The sequence below is a fragment of the Amphibalanus amphitrite genome, unplaced genomic scaffold (genome assembly GCF_019059575.1).
Source record: "Amphibalanus amphitrite isolate SeventyFive unplaced genomic scaffold, NRLGWU_Aamphi_draft 000006F_arrow, whole genome shotgun sequence".
In the NCBI taxonomy this organism is placed as follows: Eukaryota; Metazoa; Arthropoda; class Thecostraca; order Balanomorpha; family Balanidae; genus Amphibalanus; species Amphibalanus amphitrite.
Genome location: NW_024881502.1, coordinates 780,598 through 806,075, shown reverse-complemented (window position 1 = coordinate 806,075; position 25,478 = coordinate 780,598). Strand labels below are relative to the sequence as shown.

General features: G+C 56.6%; 1 protein-coding gene across 1 annotated transcript in view; it reads right to left on the bottom strand.

Annotated features, from left to right (window-relative positions):
• Positions 1–24,426, bottom strand: part of LOC122377586 (SCO-spondin-like) — a 52,506-nt gene extending 28,080 nt beyond the window's left edge. The window contains exon 1 of the mRNA XM_043357791.1: positions 24,294–24,426. Coding sequence (XP_043213726.1) covers positions 24,294–24,305 — 12 coding nt within the window. The 5' untranslated portion in view covers positions 24,306–24,426. The remainder of the gene's footprint in view (positions 1–24,293) is intronic.
• Positions 24,427–25,478: the final 1,052 nt, after the last annotated feature.

The following is a 25,478-nucleotide window of genomic DNA, read 5'->3' as shown; positions in this document are numbered from 1 at the left end:
CATGCTGCTGGACTGTTTTCAGTGAACCTGACAACAGCCAATAAGAACTTCAAACTTGGACTTGACCACCGAGGTCGAGGCCCTGCCGAATCGTGGCATCGATATAGTTCCTTTGTCTCTCGCATTGTCATTCATGGTGTTTTGTAAGTAAAAGTCCGTTTCCAATCCATATCTATGTAGCTTCACTGGAATAGGAAGTTTCCAGTGAAGAAAGTTTAGGTTTGAACGCGAAAGACATTATAGATATTGAACATGCTCCATGTCAAAAAGATGCATGTCTATTCTGTGGCATTTCATTGAGTTCCGGTTACGACACGCGTGCTCATAAGTCATATTCTTTGGTAGGGGTTGAAATGTTCCGGTATGCTGAGCGGTGAGCAGCGTATTTAACATTCTCTCAGAGAAAAACGTAGCTACTAAATTCACATCCGCTTCCGATGGAAAAAAACAAACCTACACCAGTCTTTGATAAGCATCTAAGCACTGGGCTTATAAGCCCGCTAATGAAAAGTGTGGTGAATCAGTCGCTACCGAAGACGCAAAAACACCCAGCATTTCCGCAACAGCCGGTGCAACCAACTCTGTGCGGTCGACTGCACTGTGGAACAGAACACAAAGAAGTTCGGCGATAGATATGACCAAAACAGCACAAGCGGAATGTTTTTTTCAATTGGAAGACCATGCGACATTGTATGAACACTGGATGGGCCGAAGCGATCAAAAGTAAGGATATAGCCCGATGTGCCGTCACTGTAGCCCGAGGGCGAAGATCACCAACATGCTTCATTGTCCGAGGACCGAGGCGCGTAGCCGAGGACAATATAATAGGTACTTGTTGAGGTATGTATTTGACCGAAGGCGACAAGGGCGTCACAGATTAGGTATTTTTCTATTTCCCCTACCCCACACCTATTTCACTTTATGCATTACATTGCCCACCGTAACTCGCTAATAAATGTGCTAAATACATAGGTATGTCACCGATGAGAAGAAAATTGATAAAAGATATGGACACGCACGGCTTATTATTTCCCGTTGTCATGGTGTCATTAACAAAAATATGTAATCGTTCAGAAGGAAATTGAATGCGAAAATTGCGGTTAACGGTCAAAATTATCCCACACCCTGGTTATACCTATATCAGCCATGTAATAAAATGTGCCGCACATAGCTCTACGCCGCGGGTGCAGATCACACGCATCCTCTAGCTGGTCTTTTTAATTCCGGTATATTCCGGTATATGCTCATATAAAATCTGCAGCTGTAGTCACCTAATCCTATGCTCGCGGATCTAGTCGGGCCCTGTGGATCCCACCAGACGCCACATGAAGCGGTGTATTGTGTCAGCTCCCCCGGCAGGCTCCGCACTGCGCGCCCACCCCGCGGTTGTGACTCGGTGGAGGAGCGGTCTGACGCACGAGTCGCGGCTCCACAGGCGGCGGTCCCGGGACAGCTGCGCGCTCCCACACCCAGTAACGGTGCTTCCGGCCGCTCACCGGCCCTGCACAGGGAACTGCCACTGCCACTGCAGCCGCGTCAGCCACCGAGACGGCCAGACACCGGCCAAAGGCCAGTCGTGCCCAGACGTGCACTCTTTGCCGGGAGAGCTACTTTACCGACGCCGAAAGGCTAGGGTTCGAGAGGCTTGTACGTACATACTTTAGGTATATTTACTTGCTCGCATGTAAAAAGAAAGTGAGCTGTGATATGAAACATCTGCAAATTACGTTTATTTCGATGAAAACAAATGAGACAATTATCTTTGAGTCTCTAAGCGGTCATAGTTTCAGATGATCAATGGATTCACGGATGGGACATGGGGCGGGGGAGGAGAGGCCGAGGAGGGACTGCCGGCACGGTACCGGCCCGCGGCGCCCACAGCACAGGAGCTACCGTGTGGTCCGGGCCGCGGCGGACCGCGGGCGCTCTCATGACACCGCTATTGGCCGTGGGGCGTGTGGTCGACGGCGTTCGAGCCGCGCGACTTGGAGCCGTATATACAGACCCTCCGCCTGCAAACGGACACAGAGCGGACACAGACCGGACACAGACGGACACACACCGGACACAGAGCGGACACAGACCGGATACAGACGGACACACACCGGACACAAAGCGGACACAGACCGGACACAGGCAGACACAGACCGGACACAGAGCGGACACAGAGTGGACACAGGCAGACACAGACCGGACACAGAGCGGACACAGACTGGACACAGGCAGACACAGACCGGACCCAGTCCGGACACCGGACCGGACACAGAGCGGACACAGGCAGACACAGGCAGACACAGACGGACACAGACAGACACAGACCGGACCCAGTCCGGACACATACGGACACAGACCGGACCCAGTCCGGACACCGGACCGGACACAGAGCGGACACAGACCGGACACAGACGGACACAGACCGGACACAGACGGACACACACCGGACACAGAGCGGACACAGACCGGACACAGGCAGACACAGACCGGACACAGAGCGGACACAGAGTGGACACAGGCAGACACAGACCGGACCCAGTCCGGACACATACGGACACAGACCGCGGACCCAGACCAGACACAGACAGACACAGAGCGGACACAGAGCGGACACAGACCGGACACAGACAGACACAGAGCGGACACCGGACGGAAACAGACAGACACAGACCGGACCCAGTCCGGACACAGACCGGGCCACGCCCCGGTCGGAGACCGGACTGACAGCACTCTCAGTCTGTGACGGTCGTGAACTGCCTCCCGGGAAGGTAGGTATATGCCGTTTCCTGTATAGTGGCGCATAGAGCACTTCATGGGCCGGATAAATCCGTTATCCACGGATAAATCCGCGGACCGGATAGGATTGGATTCTAAATTTGTTAAAAAAGAACGGATATGGGCGGGCCGGATTTGGGAATTGAAGGTTGAACCCGGATCAAAACGGATCAAAATTTTAACATTCAACATTGAAGTTAAAAATTAACCTAATGTGTTAAGCGGCAGCAGAGGTTTGATTAAAGTAATAGGCGTCATTTTATGACACTCACTTGTCACAAGACTTGTCTTCAAGTGGATAATGTATGCAGTGTATGCATGGTTTTTGGAACCATGATGGTCTATGAGATGTATGGCTGTCTGGTCCCTTAGATTGAATTTGTTAGTCCAGTTTTGGGTGAAACCAGTTATTGGTGAAACGGATTATTACGGATATTTTTTGGAAGTTTGGCTGCAATACGGGCCATGGGTGGGCCGGATTCTGATATTCAAAGAAAGGCGGATAATGGGCGGATCTGGATATGACTTGCCGGATATGGGCCGGGCCGGATCCTAAAAAGCCTATCCGTGAAGTGCTCTAGTGGCGCAGTGGGATCTGTGCCAGCTGTGTGACGGAACCATCCGGGGACGGGGGAGGAGAGTGAAAGGGAGAGGAAGAGGCGCCTGATGCAGCATCACGTCAAAGGTGTCATGCTTTACTGATGTTAATCGGCTGGAATACAGGCCATACTCGTTAGGAAATGATGCGAATATTTTGAGTTTTTTTTTACTGACAGCTGGCCACGTTGACAGACATCCTTGAATTACATGTTCGACAGCGTAATCACTGTCTTTAGCGTAAGTAGGTGCTAACCACAGTGAACCACTTCCAGGTGACCTCAGGAAGAGTAAACAGTCGGCGTGCACTGCACGAAAGCACGTGCAGCGTATCTCTGCTGCAATCAGAGCCCGCAGCCGACCTCGGACGAGTTTCGGCCGGCACTCTGTCGGTCACAGCTTGGATGGACATTGGCCGTCGTTTGTTCCAGCGTTTGTGCAGCCTCCGCGACGAGCAGCCGGCCACAGTCGGCATTCCATTCCTCATTCCTGACGGCCTACCCCGCACCGCGCCCCGGCCAGCGGTGCCGGCCGTGTGGTGCCGTGAGATCCCGTGTGGTGCCATGCGGTGCCGTGTGGTCCCTTGTAGTGTTGTGTGGTGCCGTGTAGTGTCGCCCGCCCCCGTCTCCGGCACGGAGTCCGCAGGCGCAGTGAGTCGGGCGGCGGCCGAGCCGCGCCTGTCCTTCGGATCGCGCTGCGGTGCCGGTCTCTGGTCGCCCGGTGCTCGGCGCCATTCTCGGCACACGCCAACACGCCTGCAGCAGTCGCCAGCCGAGCCGCGGAAAATCGGCGGCGACCTTGTCAGATCGGGAGCGGCACGGGCAGCGGCCAGTTTTCCGCCCCATCTGCGGGAATCGTGAGCTGTACTTCTTGGTTACCTACAGTTTGTCCTGTCATTTTTTTTTCGCCTGGCACGAGACTTCATAACTATCTAACGTAGGCATTTCTGCGCTTTTAAGGTATAAAATAGACTGTTAAAAACAATGATGCGAGTCATTTTTGTGCATATACAAAGACAAGATAATTGTACCTAAAGAAAAGCTAACTTTAAGGGTGCATTGCACGCTTGTCTTTTTTCAATAGTTCCGCTAATTATAACTTATTTTCAGCTCGAGACCAAAGGTTCTGCTCTAGACGAAACACTCAAGTATGCAGATGAGCTGCTGTCTGGCATCTCATCTGCATAAGCGAAGGTGGCAGCTAGTGTCATACGGGGATTGCCAGCATCCACCTGGCGCCCGTGAGGCTCAATTACCCAACGAAAATGAAAGCGGTGGGTGCAGCGCAGCAAACCGGTCCGTGGAGCGGCACTTGGCCGGGTGCACAGTCGGATGAACCCACGGCGGTGTGGGGGGGGGGGGAGTGACTCGACGGAGCCCGCTGGTGTAACGGGCCAGGGCCGCCACCCTGCGCGCCCCACCGTCGCTCTAACCTAGCTGACACTCTCTGGGGTCAGCCGGGTCACATGACCCGCTAACAGGACTGCAGGTGGGTCGGATAGGGCTCAAAAGGGCCAAAAGCGCTGGTAACAGGTGGAACATACAGCGTTAGACAAGGTGAGAAACTCGCGGCAGAATTCAGAGAGATCGGCTCGGCACTGTCGGACATGACCAGACAGAGTAATTCAGGTCAGACGCCTCCATACCATACAGGTCAGGCGGGGTCGGCTGGGTGGGCGCGGATCGGCTCTTGCCGCCGGAAATGCAGCGTTTCACGGCGCGGGCGCCCGGTGCCGGTGACGGCGGCCCGGGGCCGGGTCGGGAGGCAGCGCCACCGGAACAAACAGCACCTGCTCATGAGAACACCCAGCGTGTGTCTCGACGAATCCTTCCAACACAGCTGCCACCCAACAACCTGCAAACGCCCCGAGACCGGCGCGCACTGCTCAGTGTCCTGAAAGCGTCTTGCCAATTGTGGTATGCAGCCACAGACATGTGTTATATCGTGCTGCCACGGGCATCGCGCATGGCGGAGTGCGGACGATCCGTGAGAAACTGGTGGGCACTGCAGGAGCAATAAATGCAACTTCCTAGGCTGGAATAATAGTACTGAGCGGGAGCCGGGACTAGTTGGAGAGCTGGACAGAGCAGAGCTGCAAGAAGGCCGTCCGCGACCGTCCACCGATCGAACCCGAGACCAGACCGTGACGCCACAGCTACCGGAGCGGCCACCTGCACCGACCTTCACGGCCGGGGGCGCGAGTAGTGAGCACCGGCCGGGCTCGGCGCGAGTAGTGAGCACCGGGCGGGGGCGGCGTGTGCCGGCAGCCGGGCCGGCGCGCCTCCCGACCCACCGTGTCCTCAGAGACTGCTCTGAGGCTGCTCACACAGCGTGAGCGGTCAGCGCAGCGCCCGGTGGCTTTTATGAGTGTCCCAGAGACGAGACCAACTGGAACCTCGCCACACCCAGACAACGCCATACCGCAGAGCCGCCGGACGGAGCAGAGATCCGCCGTGCCGGTTGGCCGGGAGGTGTGGGGGCCGGGCGCCGGGTGGGGCGGCACCGTGCGGAGAGGTGTCAACAGCCCTCTGCTGTGACACATTCGTGTGATATATGCTCATACCTCGGCTGCACAGTTTCCCAATAATGTGACTCCATTCCAGTCTCCGTAAAGAGGGGACTATATAGTAGCGTCTGTAACTGCAGCATGACGGCGGTCAGCTGATCGGCGGCGAGGAGCGGCGCTGTGGAGCGGCGGGAGCGGCGGGGAGCGGCGAAGAGCGGGGGAGAGCGGCGCTGTGGAGCGGCGGAGAGCGACGCTGTGGAGCGGCGGAGAGCGGTGCTGTGGAGCGGCGGAGAGCGGCGGGGAGCGCGGCGCTGTGGAGCGGCGGGGAGCGGCGGGGGCGGCGCTGTGGAGCAGCGGGGAGCGGCGCTGTGGACCAAGGCCAAGGCACGCCTCCGGAATTCTAAGCCACAAGGCTAACCAGACAGTAAATAAAAAGGGCACATACGGTCGATTGTGTGACTAGCGGGTGACGAGCGCCGGCGCTCTGCAGAGGCGTGGCGCCGTGCAGCTGTCGACTCGTCGCTCGCTGTTCTTCCTAACAATGGCCTGGGTTCGGTGGAACCACAGTTACACATCTGTTTGATCCGTCGTTAGCACGGTAAGCTACAGGAATGCGGGCTCAGTAGATACTGTCTAGCCACGAGTAAACGTTTCTATTCATGATCTCAGATTATGATAATAGCATCATCATGATATTCATAGTTCGAGCCTGACATTTTATCAGCTGAATGTTCGAGTGGGACCTGTTCGAGTCAGATCTGCCCTCTTCCCTGTCCGCCACCTGGCCGAGTTACAACTGCCCCCTCCCTCCCCTGTCCGGCCGTTCGGCCGTCGTCTGTCCGGGAGCCATACCCGCTGTCCGGGCTCCTGCCGTCTGTCCGGAAGTCACGCCCCCCCCCCTGTCCGGGCTCCGGCCGTCTGTCCGGGAGCCATACCCCCTGTCCGGGCTCCTGCCGTCTGTCCGGGAGCCATACCCCCTGTCCGGCCATCCGGTCCGACACCTGCCGGCCCGGTGCCGTCCCGGCTGAACTGACCTTGGTCACCGCTCGGCCGGGACCGGCAGAAAAAGCTGGCTCCGCCGCCGCGGGCCGGGCCGGGCCGGGCCGCGACCCTCCCCAGCTCCGCTCTGGCTGCCCCGCACCAGACACCCGGCCATTCCGGCAGCGGGGCCGTCTCAGAGACGGTCCGACGGTCAGAGACGGCCCGACACCCCGCAGTGGCGGCCGCAACCTCCCCTCGATCAGCGCGCGCCACCACAGACTGCAGACTCCAGTCAGACTAACACACTCATACCGCATTGACTCCATTCTCCAGTCAGACTAACACTCAAACCGCACAGACTCCATACTCCAGTCAGACTAACACACTCATACCGCACCGACTCCAGACTCCAGTCAGACTAACGCTCATACCGCACTGACTCCAGACTCCAGTCAGACTAGCACTCATACCGCACTGACTCCAGACTGCAGCGAGTCTGGCAGACTCGGACCGAACAGACTCCCGTCCGCGCTCACAAGTGAATCGCTGAGTGCGCTGACGTCATAAGATGACTCATTAGCTCAGTGAGGTACTTCCCGCGCCGACCGGGGACAGGGGGGGGGGGGGGCAGGTGAGACACTGAGTCCACCGCAGCCCGCGGGAGGGGGGGGGGGGCGGCTGGGCGGCGGGCCCGCCGCGGGATACTCAGCTGGGGGGATCCATGTGATCGCAAGGCACCTCGCAGTTGCGATCAAACGTAAGTTGAATCGGAACAGATATTGGAGGGATCCATCACATCGTAGGCTAAGTAGATACGCAAGTTGTATCGCAAATGGTGAAGATACGAACTAACTTTACGAATCTTCTCGGTCGATCGGAAGGCCGATCGTAGCGAAGCTTTGCCTCTTTCTCAAGAGAAAAATATAAGAAATTTTCAAAATTTTCACAAAACCGAAATATATGTTAAACAAATATGGTTGATGAACACGTGTGCAAAATTTGAAGTCGATTTCTTCAAAAATGGCTGCGCTAGAGCGTTTTAAATTTACACGTTGAAAACGGTCACTTTCACGTCATTTTTGTAATCACTTTTTTCAATTTTGAAATTTAAAATGTGTTTTGGGCAATTTTTCGCGTTAATTGCGAAAATCTGACCAAAACATATATCGCACCATCAATGATCCGATACGCCATCAGAGGCCGCGCCGCGGACAGGTGGGCGCGGCGATACCTAGGCCGCGTGGGGGTTACACTGGTGTTCGGGAAGGGCTATGTCAACGCGAGGCAGGCCGCGGGGGAGCCGGTTGCGGCGCCGGTCCGTATTTGTCGGCGCCTAACAGTGCAGCGGTGCGTTTATGGCGGAGGGAGGGGAAGCGGTGTAGTGTCGGCAAGGCCGCACACAGGAGAGGGCACACGGGCCTCCCCCCATTCGAGTTGGGGCCCCTAATCTTTAGACCGCCGAAGACCATGTAAAATGAACTGAAATAATGATTGAAAAGACCGGGAGGGCCCATCTCGTTCCCCAGCAGGCCCATACGAGTCCATAAATGCCCAGTAGCGCAGCCAGGGGTATTGTGGTGAAATTTCAATGGCCCTCAAAAGACCTCAAAGGGCCCACAGATGGGGTCACCGGGTCCTCAGATGGTCTCGAAGGGCCCTCGGTTAGCGTCAAATGGCCCTCATCTGGTGTCAAAGGGCCCTCAGATGGCCAAATGAAGGGCCACAAGATGGCCTCAAAGGGCCCTCAGATGGGTTCAAAGGGCTCTCAGCCAACGTTAAACCTACCTCAGAAGACCTTAAAGGGCGTCAAAGGGCCCTAAACCTGCGTCAGAGGGCCCTGAGCTCGCGTCAAACGACCCTCCGAAGGCCTTAAAGAGTCCTTAGCTTGTGTCAGAGGGCCCCCAGCTGGTGTCAGTGAGCCCTCCTCAGCTGGCGCCAAAAGTCCATCTGAAGGCCTCAAACGGTCGTCAGCTGGAGTACAACGGTCCTCAGATGCCGTCACGCGGCCCTCAAAAGTCTCAAGGAGCCCTTATAAGGTCTCAAAAGGCCCTCATTTGGCCTCAAAAGGCCCTCCGCTAGCGTTAACCGGACTTCAGAAGGCCTTAAAGGGCCCTTATCTGGTGTCAGAGGGCCCCTAGCTAGTGTCAGAGGGCCCTCAGTTGGCGCAAAATGGCCATCAGAAGGCCTCAAACGGTCCGTAACTGGAGTCCAACCGCAACGGTCCTCAGGTGGCGTCAAGTGGCCCTCAAAAAGCCTCAAAGGCCGCTTAGAAGGCAGCAAAGGGCCCTCATATGACCCCAAAGGGTCCTCTGCTGGCGTCAAATGGACCTCAGAAGGTCTCAAAGGGCGTCAAAGGGCCCTGAGCTCGTGTCAAATATAAAAGCGTCCTTAGCTGGTGTCAGGAGGCCCCCAGTTGGTGTCAGCGTGCCCTCAGCTGGTGTCAGAGAGCCCTCAGTTGGCATCTACTGGTCATCAGAAGGCACCAAACGGTCCTCAGATGGCGTCCAACGGTCCTCAGCTGACGTTAAGAGGCCCTCAAAAAGGCCTCAAAGACCCCTCGGCTGCTGAAGAGGCCCTTAGCCTCAAAGGAAACTCAAGAGACGTTAAACGGCCCTAAAAAGGCTTGAAAGGGCCCTCTGCTGGTGGCAAAGGGCTCGCATATGACGTCAATAACAGCTTTGTCAAAAACGGACCTGAGAGACCTTGCCGGTCCCTGGTTATAAGGGACTCCTGTCTCTTGCAGTAACCTGAGTGGCCCACGTTTACTGAGGGGCCCCTGGTTATTGAAGGAGTCCCTGGTTACTGGAAGGACCCCTGGTTATCAGAGGGTTCCCTGGTCACCTGGTGGGTCCCTGATCAATTGAAACCTCCCGATCATCTGAGCGCCCCCTGATTGCCTTGGTCTTGGCGTTGGCGTACAATTTAAAGTCGTCGGCACACTGCGGCCTCCTCTTTCTCAACAAGTCCCTCTATTTCTTCTGCAGCGAGGGCGATTTCGTCAAAATACTCCTCCATCGCGAAGCTTCGTGCGCAGACGCAGTCTTCGGGGCGCTCGCTGCGCCAACTCTTGACGCCAACTGACGGGCTCCAAATGGAACAGATGTACTCCGAAACGAACATGGGAATGCCGACACATGATCCCTCCAAATTTACAGAGGAGGAGATGTCCCTGACAGCCTATTTGCAATAAGGTTCACTTTTACACTATAGACGTATGGGGAATTCGACCTTATCGACATGGTACTACGAGGTCAGCTGATCTGCTTGGCATTTAAATCGTAGTAAAACTGGCATTTAAACGCTGCGAAACAACTTACGTACAACGTAGCTCCGATTTGCCGCTCTTTCTTTTTCATCCCTCCGATTTTCTTCCGATCAAGAGAAGTTTCGTACCGAGAGAAGTTTCGCAGCCACGTCCGATATAACTTACGATAGCACGGATCCCCCCAGCCTCAGTTCCGCTCCGGCGCTGCTCGACAAAGACGGCCGGTATAGGTACGGCCCGCCGGCCGCCGCCACGGGTGCCGTATATGTGGGAACGGCCGGACGAGCCGCCGCCGGACCGACCGGGGTCAACGGCTGACGGACGGCCCGAACCGGCAGTGTCCGCTGGCCTGGGACAGTGGCCGCTGGCCTGGGGCGGTGGCCGCTGGACTGGGGCGGTGGCCACTGGCCTGGGACAGTGGCCGCTGGCCTGGGGCAGTGGCCGCTGGCCTGGGGCGGTGGCCACTGGCCTGGGACAGTGGCCGCTGGCCTGGGGTGGCAGTGTCCGCTGACCTGGGGCCGCCCAGAGACTTTGTTTTTCACGCTAAAAAAGGAGACTTACCAACAAGTGCCTAGCAATAAATTGGCGTTCTTCTGTGATGCTCACCCTGCACTGCATAATACCATGCAACAAACCTTCAAAAAGTTATTTATGCGGAAGTCAACGAAATGATATCATACCGCTGCTGCTACATTCAACCGACCTATATGTAGCGCTCAATTCTGCCTCATCAATTGTCACTTACGACAGGGCTTCTGGACCGTGGTATTTCTCTCTACAAAGTAGAGAAATATAGCATTCTTCTCTGGCCACCACAAATTCTCAGTCTCTTGGTTTCCACCAGGTTGCATAGGGCTCCCAAAGGTCTCAGGACCTCTGCCAGGTCTCTGACCTCGGCCGGGTCACAGTGGCTCCACCAGGTCTCTGAGGTCCGCCAGGTATGTAGGTATCTGGGTCTCCCGCCAGGTCTCTGCCCTCGGCCAGGTCTGCGGTGTCCGCGCCGCTCTCCACCGGACGCGGCTGTTCTCCCTGGCGGGTTTCACCGACGGTTTAGCGCGCGCCGAGGAGGGTCGCCGGCCCAGCTCCCAGCTCTCACATCCTTCCGCCGCTCGCCGTGCGCCGCACCCCGGGGTGGGCGCCGGAGGTGAGCCGCAGCGGGACAGAGTCCCGCCCGGCGCCACCCGCCGTGCGCCGCACCCCGGGGTGGGTGCCGGAGGTGAGCCGCAGCGGGGCCGAGTCCCGCCCGGCGCCACCGTTTGGCGCTGCACCTCTGTGCGCTAGTTAGTGCCTTTCTTTCCTGTGCCGACGGTGCTGCGCTGCCCGCATAAATAAAAGATCCATGCAATGGATCGCATTGTGAAATAAGGAGGAAAACATTAAATAAGAATGATCGGTTAAGGGCGCCCTTATGCTACAGCGTGTGTTATTTGTTCCCCAACTTGAACGCTTAACCCTATTCCTGGCGGGCTCCGCCGGGACAAGAAACTGGCGGGGGGGGGGGGGCCGATTCGGCCCCCCCCCTGAGATCTCGAGAACGAAGCAAGATAGCGACAAGCGGTAAACGGCATCGGATACGCACGGCCAAGATCTACAATTTTTACTAAGGTCATTTTCAGGTCAGGTCAAAGATGACGTCACAGGGGTCGAAAAAGTCAAAATGGCGGCGCTAGATATGGAGAGAGTTTTTCTCGAATAACTTTCGAATTAGTCAAGATAGGAACAAACTAAGGGCATCATCGTGATCCTCTCGTCAATCCGCATCGAATGATATATATGTTGACCTCGAAAGGTCAAGGTCAAAGGTTGACCTCAGGTCACGTGACCTCGAGGTCATCATGTATATCATTCGATGCGTCTTGACGAGCTGAACACAATGAGACCATCCACGCGTCTGTATCTTGTTCCTGTACGGAGTTATTGGCCAAAAACCTTTGGTGACCTTTGATGACGTCACATGACCTCACAGCTGCCCAACAGCAAAACAGACCTCAAGGTAGTGAAGTTTGATCGTATATGAAGTCATGTATGGTATATGGGGCCATTCCGACCCGTTTTAGTGGTAAAAACAGGGAGTTGATTTTTCCCCCATTGACTTATAATGGGGAGGTCGCGAAATTGACCTGACCTTAGGTCACCGATATCAAAATTCCGAGATATACAAATTGCACATACTGGTACCCTAACTAAACCCTGAAGAGAAGAAATTGATCGGTCAAAAACTCTAGCTCTGGCGTGATTGCAAACTTTTCTGAGGTAGGGTCACCGAACCGCCTCTGGTGACCTGACCTGAGGTCAGATCAACTCAAAATTTTCAGACATGTTGCGTAGAAGCCTTTTAGGAAAAGTCAGAAAATTTGAGCTTCCTAGCTCAACGCGTTTGGGAGAAATAACCAAAAAACCTCAGGGGGGGCTCCTGAGGCCCCCCCCCCCCCGCCAGGAATAGGGTCAATAGGCTACCTACCCAGTTCCCACGTACCGTGATCTTGATCGACGCCGCGCTGGTGGAAAGCAGACAGAGGCAGGTAGGTACTCGTCACTTCAGCGTCCATTCGAGAAAATGCGTAGCCGTAAGAAAATATCGTAAGGCGAGCCCATTTACCAACAGTTATACGGGATGCACAATGCACACAATTCTGACAAGAAGACTTCTTTGACGGCGGAAATAGATAGGCAATATGAACGTCTTTCGTGTACCCTCATTTCCTCTCTATCTTGGCTCCAGTGCATTGGAGGGAATATAATGCAGAAATGCCCAAAATAGTGGCTCCTACCATCGAGCACCAAACTATGTACCTTAGATCTGTGTGTGTGCGCGAGCAACTTTATGTAATACTTATAGCGACCCTCGCGGCCTTGAGTGGTACCATTGGACGGCTGTGTTGTCGAAATAACACCATATACATCTGTCCGCTGTCCGGAAACCATTGACCTTTCGGCGGCGGCCATCTGTCGCCTGTAGCAGACGGGCGCGAGAACTTCCCACGTGGGAAGGCTGCGCCGTCACGGACGTGGGAGAGGAAGTGCACAGCTGCAGGCGGGACAGCGAGCGGGACCGCGAGTGGGACAGCGAGCGGACGAGTGGGACAGCGAGCGGACGAGTGGGACAGCGAGCGGACGAGCGGGCACAGCGAGCGGACGAGTGGGACAGCGAGCGGACGAGTGGGACAGCGCGGCGGGCGGACGAGCGAGCACAGCGAGCGGGACAGCGAGCGGGACACACCGTGTGTGACGCCGCCGGGGACGTCGGGGACTGCTGTCAGCGCCCGCCGGGGACTGCTGTCGGCGGGGACTGATGATGGCGGGAACTGATGTCTGCGGCCTGCGGGGACTGCTGTCGGCGGGGACTGATGTCTACGGGGACTGATGGCGCACCACTGATCGGCAGCCGTCGGCAGGAATGTCCTCCGGTGTCATCCAATTGCAAAACATCTGATCGCGGATACAGTTACGATGTCGAGATCCGAATCGGGTGTGCAGGGCGAGGTAGGCACACAAACTTCCTTCCTGTATATGTAATCCAATCGCCCTGATAGGCATCGTAGTACAATATAGGTAACGGCCAACGGCGTTGCCTGTGATGCATTTAGCAGGAAAATGAACAGAAGCTTGTGACCGAATGGACATCTGTATTTGAGCCGTACAACGAGTAGCTCAACTTAACCAGTCCTTTACCTAAGGTCACTAAAGTGTTGTTATCGTGAGGCCTATCGGCAGCTTTCAGCTCGTACCTACTGTGCAGGTGTCTGCAGTGCATGTTTGAAGGTTGCCCGAACTGTAAACCGCCAAGAATGTTACGATGTTATCAGGAATTGATAGTCGAATAAGAGGGCGATTCCCGGTAAGCAGCGGTCACGTGGGGGAGCCGGCTGCACTCCACAGTAGATATAGTGCACGCAATAAATGCTGCAGATAAGTTAAACACTTACAAGGGCTCTGCTAATATAGAAAAATATAGCCATTTATATACCAAATACATGATGTGTCATGCACTTGTTCCTATTCATAATATTGCGCGTATTATATTGCGCTGGCGGACTGTATTTCACCATATTGTTAAACTGAACTGGAACTTTCAAAGAAACTGTTGACTTAGGCAATAGGCATCATATAACAGTCCTTATGAGAAGTTCTAAAACCAGTCCAAAGTCAGTCTCAGCGCCCCAGGTGATGAGAAAATGTTGTGAATCTCACCTTGTACACATTGTACGTGTTCCGTCCTCTCTTGAGGAACATGTCGTCGGCCAGTGTCCCACTCTTCCACAGCCGTAGCCCGGCCGGCACTGTATCTATCTCGGCGCTGTGTGACGGGATGCAGGGGGCCTGTGTGACAGGACAGGGGCCTGTGTGACAGGACAGGGGGCCTGTGTGACAGGACAGGGGGCCTGTGTGACAGGACAGGGGGCCTGTGTGACAGGACAGGGGGCCTGTGTGACAGGATGCAGGGGGCCTGTGTGACAGGACAGGGGGCCTGTGCGACAGGACAGGGGGCGTGTGTGACAGGACAGGGGGCCTGTGTGACAGGACAGGGGGCCTGTGTGACAGGACAGGGGGCCTGTGTGACAGGACAGGGGGCCTGTGTGACAGGATGCAGGGGGCCTGTGCGACAGGACAGGGGGCCTGTGCGACAGGACAGGGGGCCTGTGTGACAGGACAGGGGGCCTGTGTGACAGGACAGGGGGCCTGTGTGACAGGACAGGGGCCTGTGTGACAGGACAGGGGCCTGTGTGACAGGACAGGGGGCCGGAGCAGAGTCGGTGGTTCTGGAGAGGATGGCGGATGGGTCACCTGGCCTCCCCGACCGGGTCGATATCTGCCGACCAGCTATGAACAAACGGAGTCAGGTGTGCACCTGCCAGCCCGCATCCATCAAAATGATTCGCGGCGGCTCTGAACCGAATCGGCAAATCTGAATCAACGCCTCGCCTCAAAAATCGCCAGAGCAGCGCGAGGTTACATAATTTCACATAAACTGATCACGAAAAAAAGCGTCCTGGGAGCCAGCTCCACTTTTGGCAGCTGTGTCAGCGGTGACGGTCAGCCGAATGTGTCCCAGGCTGCACGCTGGCAAACAGTTCCTCTGCAGTCGAGCCGAGCGGGCCGCTCCGCCCTGGCAGACTGATCGCTAACGACCCGGAGGCTGACGGCGACTTTTAGCCGCCAGGAACGAGTTCCAGACTCACGTCTCACAAAGGCAACGGTGGTCGACCTCGAGCATTGACCGAGCCGGTAATCACAGCTCAAAAACAACCGAATGGTGAGCGAGTAAAAATGAAACGGATCCTTCCATGGATTTCCCGTAAACGGGCTCAATTTCCTTCGAAATGCCGTGGGACGACACTGAATATTTACTGCAGGTCAGCATCTTTTAACTTTAGACATGATGACATCATGCATTTACGAAAAACTAAAACAGCAAATAGGTAAAGGAAATAATCATTGCTGTTATTCCATAAGTAATCTTAACCAACGTCGGAACGGGCAGCTATGACCGTTAATATTGAATCGCAAACATTGAAGTGTATGGATGGAGGCGCCACCGACTCTGCAACATTGAGGCTTACACCGACACCCTGACCCGACTCCCGGCACGGAGGTAGATGGTAGATGTCACTGGTAGATGTCACCAGGGTCGCGCCGAGGGTCTGGAGAGGCCGTCCGCCCGACACGCACAGCTCTCACGGCGAGCACCGGCTCAGTCCGGCGCCAGCGACACACTGACGCCGCCTCCCAGCTTTCCATTCAAAATTTCCACCCAAACCGACTGAACTACGGAAACCATGTCCACACTTGATTGCGTCCGAGCAGTGCACCGAGGCAGAGGTCTCACGGCGCCGTGGAGGATTCGCGCTTCAGCGGAGCCACGCATCCTTCCGCCAGCCGCCGGCCAGCTGTCGGGGAAACCAGTCAGTTCTCGTCGCTGTGATGATCGGCGCGTCGCCATCCGGCCCGCGACTGGCGCCGGCTCAGGTGCACAATGCTGGCGCCGCGCTGGGCACAGTAAGAGTGTGACCGGCGTTGTGAGCTTCTTTAGGCCGTTAAACAACGAGGGCGCCGAGTCCGTCACGGCACGCATGAATGCCGAATTCCCGCGGCGGCCGGCGGTAGTCAGTCTGCGCTCCACTGAGCCCGCCGGCGGCGCCGTCCTGCGGGTCTGCGGGTCACTGCACCCTCCCCACGCCCCCTCCCCGCCCTCCACTAATGACTCTTCATGTCGTTACGGAGGACAGTGCCTCCTGTCACCCCACCCGCGCCAAACACCTGACGCCGCCACCTTCACCACGCTGCCTGGTCTGCTGGCCAACGCCGCCGGTCAGCTGGCAATGAGCCGTCAAAACCTTCAGAAGCCTTTCAAAGAGTGGTATGCTTTCTTTTGTCATCATTGCTTTTGTAAACTACTCGCCATGTGCCCTTTACCTATTATGCATCACGCAATGGCACGAGAAAGGGCGGAAACTGCGACGCAGGCCACGACAACATCCCCATAACACCGGAGACTGCAGTATTTCGTAGAACACTAGCACCAAAATATCGGCCGAGGCCTGAACCGCTTCGGAGCAACGTTAGCCTGGCTCTAATAAAGACGAAAGCGGGCGAAAGCCCGAAATGTCAGTGAATGTAGAGTCCTTTTCCTGGCCGTGTCCTCACCATTTACGGGAGACCATGGACACAGCTCAGCTCTCGTCTGCCTGCGACTTCTGGTGGCTCAGCCGTCGACTTCAAAAGCCTGGATGGAAAAACCCACCTCCAGCAGGCTAAGCGATCACAGAAGATAAGTTTGGACGCCCCGAACTGATTATGAGATGATTACAGCACATATATGTGCTTGATAAAGCTCACGGTCACAAATTATAATTTGCGTTTCATCCGTTGTTTTATGGTCTTTGCTTCGCAATTCACGAGAGCTTACGCCTCACGAAAATCAATGCAATATTCGTTTGCCTGAATGGTGTTGCACATTCTGACGAACGGAAATGTTTAGTTAGCAGCTCATTCATATCCATTTTGAGCAAAATAATCAATAAATGATTTTTAATATCAGTCGCAGCGGGCAGCACACGGATACGGTACCGGTCCCCCCTCCCTAGCCGGCCGCCAAGGGAAGGTGGGGGGGGGGGGGGGTGACGGCGACCGGTCCACAGTGCCTGCCCTGCCCCCTCCCCCTCCCGACTGCGGCGGTGGGCCATCTGGTGACCGCGGTCCACCGCCGCCAGCTCAGCCGCCGTCCTCCATATAACCGCTGCTCGGCCGCCGCCAGCTCCGTATAACCGCTGCCCAGCCGCCGCCAGCTCCGTATAACCGCTGCTCAGCCGCCGCCCTCCGTATAACCGCTGCTCAGCCGCCGCCCTCCGTATAACCGCTGCTCAGCCGCCGCCCTCCGTATAACCGCTGCTTAGCCGCCGCCCTCCGTATAACCACTGCTTAGCCGCCGCCGTCCTCTGTATAACCGCTGCTCGGCCGCCGTCCTCCGTATAACCGCTGCTCAGCCGCCGCCAGCTCTGTACCCATAACCGCTGCTCGGCGCGGCTGGATGGCCGCCGGTGAGCCGGCCACAGGGACGTATCGCAGAGGATTAAACCATATTGTCTCTGCATGAGTGACACTTGGTAGTCTACGCTAGCGCTAACAAAAACGTGAATCGCCGAATGCCGATACTGTTTACGTAACTGGCAAACTTGACGTATTCTTAGAGAGATGGCTGTAAGCTATTGACACCTTTTCACCATTACTTACTGTTACTTTTCAATAAGTAGCTACAGATGCAACACACCTATGTGATTTTTTATATGTATGATAAATTGAACAAGATTCCATGTCGGAATGTTGAAGGATATTGGAAAGTTAGGCATAATTCCTTCTCATGCTCTCAAACAATAACGGATGAAAACATCCTCATTTTTTTCAAAATCAAATTATCATTGAGTCAAAAGTGTTGCTCATGCTCATCAATGATTTAATCGGTAATTTATTTCTCGGGCATGCCTACTGAAGAGCCCAGGGACTCACTACACGTTGTGAATCCCCGGCATGCGTCCCTCGCACCACACACAGCGCCGGCAAAAACAACCGGCTGTCCCGCGCCGCACACAAATATCAATCACTGCGGCGCCCGTCCTCCAGTTGTGGCCCGATTGGCGCCACCTCGGGACGCCAGCGATCGGCCGCGGCGCTGAGGCGGTGACCGCTCCGCCCCGGCGCGGCCCGGCCGGGGAGGTAACCGCGCCGCTGCCTCGACACCCAGCGCTCTGCATGGGTTACCTATGTGTAAACAGGGGCGGCGGCGTGGTGGGCGGACCCGCCCCGGCCGCACTGACCCGCATTCCTTTCACCCGCTGTCATTTATCAGTCCCGAGACAATTAGCAATTCGGCGCATTCTAGAGCTGTCGGGTGGAGCGCGGCCAAGGTCAGTGTCTCAGCCAGTCGTGAGGGGCCGACGGTCGTGAGGGAGCGGCTACCCCGGCCCCCGGGCCGCGCGCTGGTCGTGGGGGCCGACGGTCGTGAGGGAGCGGCTACCCCGGGCCGGGCCGCGCGCTGGTCATGGGGGGCCGACTGGGGAGTGGGGAGTGGGGAGTCTAGCCGCGGGCAGGGTCTAGCCGGCTGACACCGACTCACTGCCTTTCTCTCCCTTATATTTTCTCTCCCCCTCTCCCCAATCTCCCTTTCAGCAGTCATCTTCCTCATTTTCCATCTTCGCCTCCCTCGCCTTCAGTCCGGTGTTTTCATTGAAATTTCTCCTCCCCCATTCCTCGAGTTTCGAGCCATACCCGTATGCCACCATTGGACGGTTACGAGCATTGACTCCGGAGTCCGGACTATGTGAAAGTGGACGCCGCAGTGCCATTAGAACTGCGTCGGTCCGTCCGTCGTTCGCAGACCACAGGAATCAGTTGGCCGAATCCTGACGGTCGTTCGCAGACCCGCACAGGCAGCAGTGGTCAGTTCCGACTCCGTTCGGTCGTTCACAGCTGAGTCAGTTCCGACTCCGTTCGGTCGTTCACAGCTGAGTCAGTTCCGACTCCCGACTCCCTCGGTGGTTCACAGCTGAGTCAGTTCCGACTCCGCTCGGTCGTTCACAGCTGAGTCAGTTCCGACTCCGCTCGGTCGTTCACAGCTGAGTCAGTTCCGACTCCGCTCGGTCGTTCACAGCTGAGTCAGTTCCGACTCCGCTCGGTCGTTCACAGCTGAGTCAGTTCCGACTCCCTCGGTCCCCGTCATCTGATCACCTTACAGCTCTCCAGCGGGGAAGCACGCGTCCCGGTCGGTCTTGGCGACTCCTGAGGAACTCGCGGGGGCCGCGCTCGTCTATTTGCGTACCTACCGTCCGCGGCTCGTCTGTAGCTATACCTATTTGTACCGTCCCACCGAGCCCGGACTCTGAGTCTATCTATGTAGTAATTACTGTCGGACCCAGTGCGGGCTGTGGCTGTGCTCTGCTCAGCGCCTGCCTCCACTCCCCACTCCGGACACGACCCCGCCGTCACGGTACGGCTGTTCGGCACGGCGTCAGCGGCAGCGTCGGGCGCACCCGGGCGAATCGCCCGCGCGCGCCCCACAGCCCGCCGGCGAGGTCTGCGCACTCGGCGCGGCGGGCGGCACCGTGAGGTCTCGGCACCCGGGCGCGGCGGCGCTTTGAGGTCTCTGCACCCAGCGGACAGCACTCTGACGTCTCGGCACCCGGCGGGCGGCGCTCTGAGGTCTGTGCACCCAGCGGACAGCACCGCGAGGTCTCGGCACCCGGCGGGCGGCGCACGGAGACCGGTCGGCTCCAGCCCAGCCTCAGCAGCGGCACGGCGCCGCAGTGACAGAGGAGCACGGCCACCGATACGGAGTCGCCAGGGTCCTGCACGGATGGCCGGCAGGGAGGCTGCCCACGGGTGTTTACTGTTTAGTGATCGGACTACTGGCCGACTGCCACACAATGGTGTGGTGTTAGGGCGGAACGGACTACATTAATAGCTCGGTATTTGCTGCTGCACCGGTTTTCGGTAGCTGGTATTTCACGCGAGCCCTCCGTTCGGTGTCGAGGCGCAGTTCAAACCAGCCGAGTCCCCGCAGCAGGCTCACCAAACGGGTCCGGTCACAGCCCGCCGCGGCGCCATTGTCCGGTTCTCAGCTGAGCACAGCGCCGGCCACGCGACCACTTCCGGCGCGCAGCCGTCATCATCAGTCCCGGACATGACGTCACCCACGTCTCGGCAGGTGTGACGTCACTCTGTCTCGGCAGGTGCGGGCCGTGACGCCCCACGCGGCCGCTCCCGCACACCCGGTATGATGCGCCGCTCGGGGCTGACGACTCGGTGCGGCCGGGGTGAGCTGAAGTCGGGTCGCGTCCCCGTCACGGCGGGCGGCCGTGCCCAGAGCGCTGCGGGACGTCTTAGCGCGCCGACCCTCTGACGATTTGGAGTGCCGGCCCGCTGACCTTGAGCCGCCGGCTGACGGCTGAGAGTGAGAGTCGCACAGAACGGGGCCAGTTCGGGCCGGACCGGCGACACCATCCGTCGACCGCGCCGGGCACGTGACAGCCGCCTCCCGGAGCTGTGTGCCGTCACTGAGTCGCGTCACGGAGCTGTGTTGCCAGTGCTAACAGCAAAAACCAGTCGCTCGTATGGCGCGCGACTCCCCACCACAGCTCATAGACCAGCGCCTGCCAGCCGAGACGATCCGAAAACTGGAAAATGAAAGTGCCGTCTCGCTGTGGGACGGGTAGTGGCGGCTGAGGTCGCGGGCAGCTTCGTCGGCACGCCGCGCCGCACCGGTCTGCCGGGCCCGGCAGCCCTGGGGTCTGGGACGGGCGCCGCACCCGCCCCGAGGTCTGGGTCTGCCGCACCGGGGCCCGGCAGCCCTGGGGTCTGGGACGGGCGCCGCACCCGCCCCGAGGTCTGGGTCTGCCGCACCGGGGCCCGGCAGCCCTGGGGTCTGGGACGGGCGCCGCACCCGCCCCGAGGTCTGGGTCTGCCGCACCGGGGCCCGGCAGCCCTGGGGTCTGGGACGGGCGAGCCGCACCCTTGCGCTGCCTGGACGCGGCGCCTGCAGTCCGTGCCGTGGGCGGGTGACGCAGGCGGACGGGCAAAGAACGGGGAAAGTTCGACTTACAGTGACATTTTTTCAGGATGGGTGTAAAAATGTAAATGGACATGACGGCGCCCGGGGATTGTATAGCACAAGATGTTGCTGGCCACTGGTTTGTATTCGTGAGTTGTTAGCTGGCAAGCGCTGAGTAGATTATAGGGCTCAGCAGCACGCTATAGGCTCAAACAATAAAGCATAGCGATGCCAGCCGCATTGTCCAGTGGTGCGTTGGTCCGTGACTGTCAGTGTTGGTCTGTGACTGTCAGTGTTGGTCTGTGACTGTCAGTGTTGGTCTGTGACTGTCAGTGTTGGTCTGTGGCTGTCAGTGTTGGTCTGCGGCTGTCAGTGTTGGCCTTTGACTGTCAGTGTTGGTCTGTGGGTGTCAGTGTTGGTCTGTGACTGTCAGTGTTGGTCTGTGGCTGTCAGTGTTGGTCTGCGATTGTCAGTGTTGGTCTGTGAGTGTCAGTGTTGGTCTGAGACTGACAGTCAGTGCTGGTCTGTGACTGTCACCTGTCACGGCGCCGGCTCAGGTGAGAGCGGACGGGAGCGGAGCGGAGGTGAGCGCGCTGCCAGGGCGGTCGGACACCACATCTACAGCTGGCGCTCCGTCCGGACACCACATCTACAGCTGACACTCTGGCCGCACATGGCCCTCCTTTCTCCGTATGCAGACGACACGGTTCGGACCGACGGTCTGAGGCAGCGCAACATATAGGAGCGCGCGCCCCAGACAGCAGCTCAGCCACCCGTCACCGGCCCGCCTTCAATGGCCGCTCGTCTGTCGAGATCTGACCAGGGCTCAGCGAGAAAACGTGCCGACCAATTAAATGTACAATTACATACACGGCTACATATATAGCCTCTGTTTCAATAAACGAAAATCATGGTGAGGACTAAAGACATGGGTCCAGCCCCTTGAGGTTCCTGCATTTCCGCACTCTCCAGCGAGATGAGTTAAGTGATGACCCTCTTACCCGAACGATGCGTCACGTAGCAAAATAGGTACGTACCTACGGAGGCGGCTGTGTCCTAGCGTGCGTTCGGCATCTGCAAAATGAGAGATAATTATACGGGATCGCCGGTAATTATTTGGTATTGCAGGGACTATCGATGCAATGGTCACTTTTTTATATTGCTTTTGCTTCACTAATGGCTCTTTTACTCGTTGCCATGTCCGTTGTGACTTGTGCACGGCGTCAGCATAAAACACCGAATGATCCCGGTGATCCCGGAAAATTATCCCTCATTTTCCAGATGCCGGAGACACGCCTTGAGTTCACCAGTACCTACGAGTATCATGACGACGAAGCTTGGATCCACTGGCGGATCCAGAAAGACGGTTTTGGGCACTGCAGGAGGGTACATCCCCCAAAAAAAGTTTTTCCAATTTCCAAACTCTGCTCGGATGTCGATTCCTTACACACTTCTGTGCAGTTTATAACCAGTAAAACGCCTTTTGGGGCGAAGAACGAGCGAGCGAGATAGTGAGCCCTGCACGTGCGGAAGGGCGAGAGGGTACTTCCAACGGGCTTGCGCAAAGCACCTTTCTAACCGGTCGCTAGCGGTGTACCAAATTTGAACGCAATCGGCCCAGCCGTTCCTGGGATCTGGAAGCGGCATTCTGCACGTGCGCACGTGCAAACGGGGTCCAAACTGACTTTTGCACGGCACCCTACTAACCGGTCTCCAACCGTGTACCAAATTTTAGCGCAATCGGCCCAGCCGTTCTCGAGATCTGGAAGCGCCCCCTGCACGTGCGCACGTGCAGTACACCTTAACCGCAACACATGGGAATGCATTGCCTGGTGGGTGCCTACCTTTATGCCAAGTTTCAGCGAAATCGCCCCAGTAATTACCGAGTTATTAAAATGGGAACAAATTTGACACCTCTTATTGTTGTATTTTGCACGTGCACTGGGGGTGACCCACATGCATCGAGAGTATCCTATTTTTGGTAGAAATGATGCAGCTAACCTATAAAAATAACCGCAAGTCAATCGCCCAAGCGGCTGCTGAGATATGAGCCTCTCAAAATCACTACTTTTGCAAAACAGCTTGAATACCCTTGACTTTTCACGTGGCACGTGCCACGACGGTCACCGAGATGTATCAGAAGTAGTCAATTACGGGGTAGAAGGGATGGGGCTACCCAGCAAAAAAGACCGCAGGCCAATCGGTCCAGCGGTTGCTGAGATATAAGCCTCTCAAAAGCGTTACAGGCCGGGCCGGGCCGGGCCGGGCCGCTCATACTGAGATTTTTCCGTTATATTGAAAAGACTCGCTTCGCTCGCTGCGCTCGCTCGCTCGTAACAAACTTTTCCCAGGATCCGTCAAAGGAAGCTCAAATACTTCATGTTTTATAAAAATATCCAGGTTGTCTATTTTTTTTCTTCTGAAAAAATGTCCACTATACAAATCATTTTATCGACAATATGCACGTCTGTGACGCCCCAATATTGCCTTTTCATGGTGATGCTGTTGGTAACCAGCAGTCAGCACCCACATGCAGTGTCGCCAATATGCCAGGGGAAGGGTGGCCCTCGTCCCCCTCCCCCTCCCCGCATGGGGGAGGGCCCCAGCGTGTGCGCAGTGCGCACATACTTCAGGTAGCGGGCTGCTGTGACTGAAACGTCTCTCTACCTCAGTGAGGGCAGAGTGCTGTCAGGTAAGGCATGCAAGAATAAATTTCAAGGTTGTTAGGCGTCGTTTCATGCGCCTGAAAACTGCAACTTAATCGATAGGTAGTTTTGTGTGACCGCTGCAAGGTCTTCCGATGGCCTCGAGAACTCCTCCTTTCACAACCTGACTCAGCAATGAATGACAAAGCAGTCCATGCAGCTGGTCAAGTGGACTTTGCTGTTCATTTTTCCTCGGCACAGGGTGCCGACTTATTCGATGGTTTGACGCGACTTAGCCGCCCGCTTATACGTTAGCTTTAACTGCCGACATTTCGACGGGCATGGATCGACAGCGATGAGGGATAACGCTGAACAGCCGTCTATGTACAGCGGCGCGGTCACCTGGGTGTTTGAGTAGACTTAACAATTCGGGTTGACATCGTGACTAAACAATGTTGCAGCATGCAGTGAAAACGCATCGAGACTCACCTTTCCTCCCATTTGTGTGGCGTGGTGCGCTCTCCGAGGGCAGGCGATCCGCCGGTACGGGGACGGTTTCAGCCGTTGGGGACGGACAGTCGGCACTCCCCACAGCACACACTCCCTGGCCGGGGCCCGCCGGACGACTGACTGCTCAGCGGCGGCGGGCGGCGGGCGGCGGGCGGCGGGCGGCGGGCGGCGGGTGACGGTCAGCTGGCGGCACCGGCCGGCCGCCCCCGCCGACACCGAGCAGCGCGGCCAGCCCGGCCCGGCCCGGACCGCCGACACAAGGACGCCCGCCACCGGTCGGCCCTGGTACACCCCATCCCAGCTGTAAGAGGTGTGCTCTGCCGACACTAGTCTCAGCAGCCACCCAGCACCCTCAGTGCCGGAGGAGCTTACACAGCGAGATCAAGCTACTCATGACTCGGGAAGACCTGCTGCCGAACCAAGTGGCATACGACATCACGGGTCGAAAAAGGCTAGGAGCGATATACGAACTTTTCCAGCCAATCTATTCGTTTCGATACAAATACATTATTGTGCACCAGAGTGGCAGAGTGCCTTTGTGAATACGCCTCTGGTCCCACAACAGGGAAGGATTTGATAGGAAGCAAACTGACCACTCAATATACCCACTGATTCCCGTAGTGCTCCATCGGAAGCCTGGAATCCAGTTCCTGCTTACTGACTTCACTCATAATTACCAAACAATCACTGCAAACAAGCACATATGCAGCACACCGGCTCAGCACTCGGCACTTGGTTCGCTTCAACACAATCGTTCATTCGTTTCGATGATGATAAGTGATTCTTCGTTGACATCGTTGATTTTTCAGGACCAGGTTCCCCCGATTGCGCCAGGATATCTGAGCGTGTCATATGATGTTCCCCATAAGGAGTGCATTTTTCATAAAAAAATATACGTCGCAAGGAATCGTCAATTTCTGCTTTTCCCATCCCCATTAGCTAAGAGTAGTCGCTGTTCCTCGGAAGTCGCTCTATTACGGATCGCCGTTTTAGATAATCGCTCAAGCGTGTGAGTCGCTGTTTTAGAGATCGCTCAAAATGCGATCACTGTTTTGAGTGAGTCGCTGTTTTTCTGTCGCTGTTTTTAAGTTGCTGTTTTCCGAGTCGCTGTTTGACGTGCGGATATGATAATTGGTGACCTCTGGTGACTTGACCTTTGACATG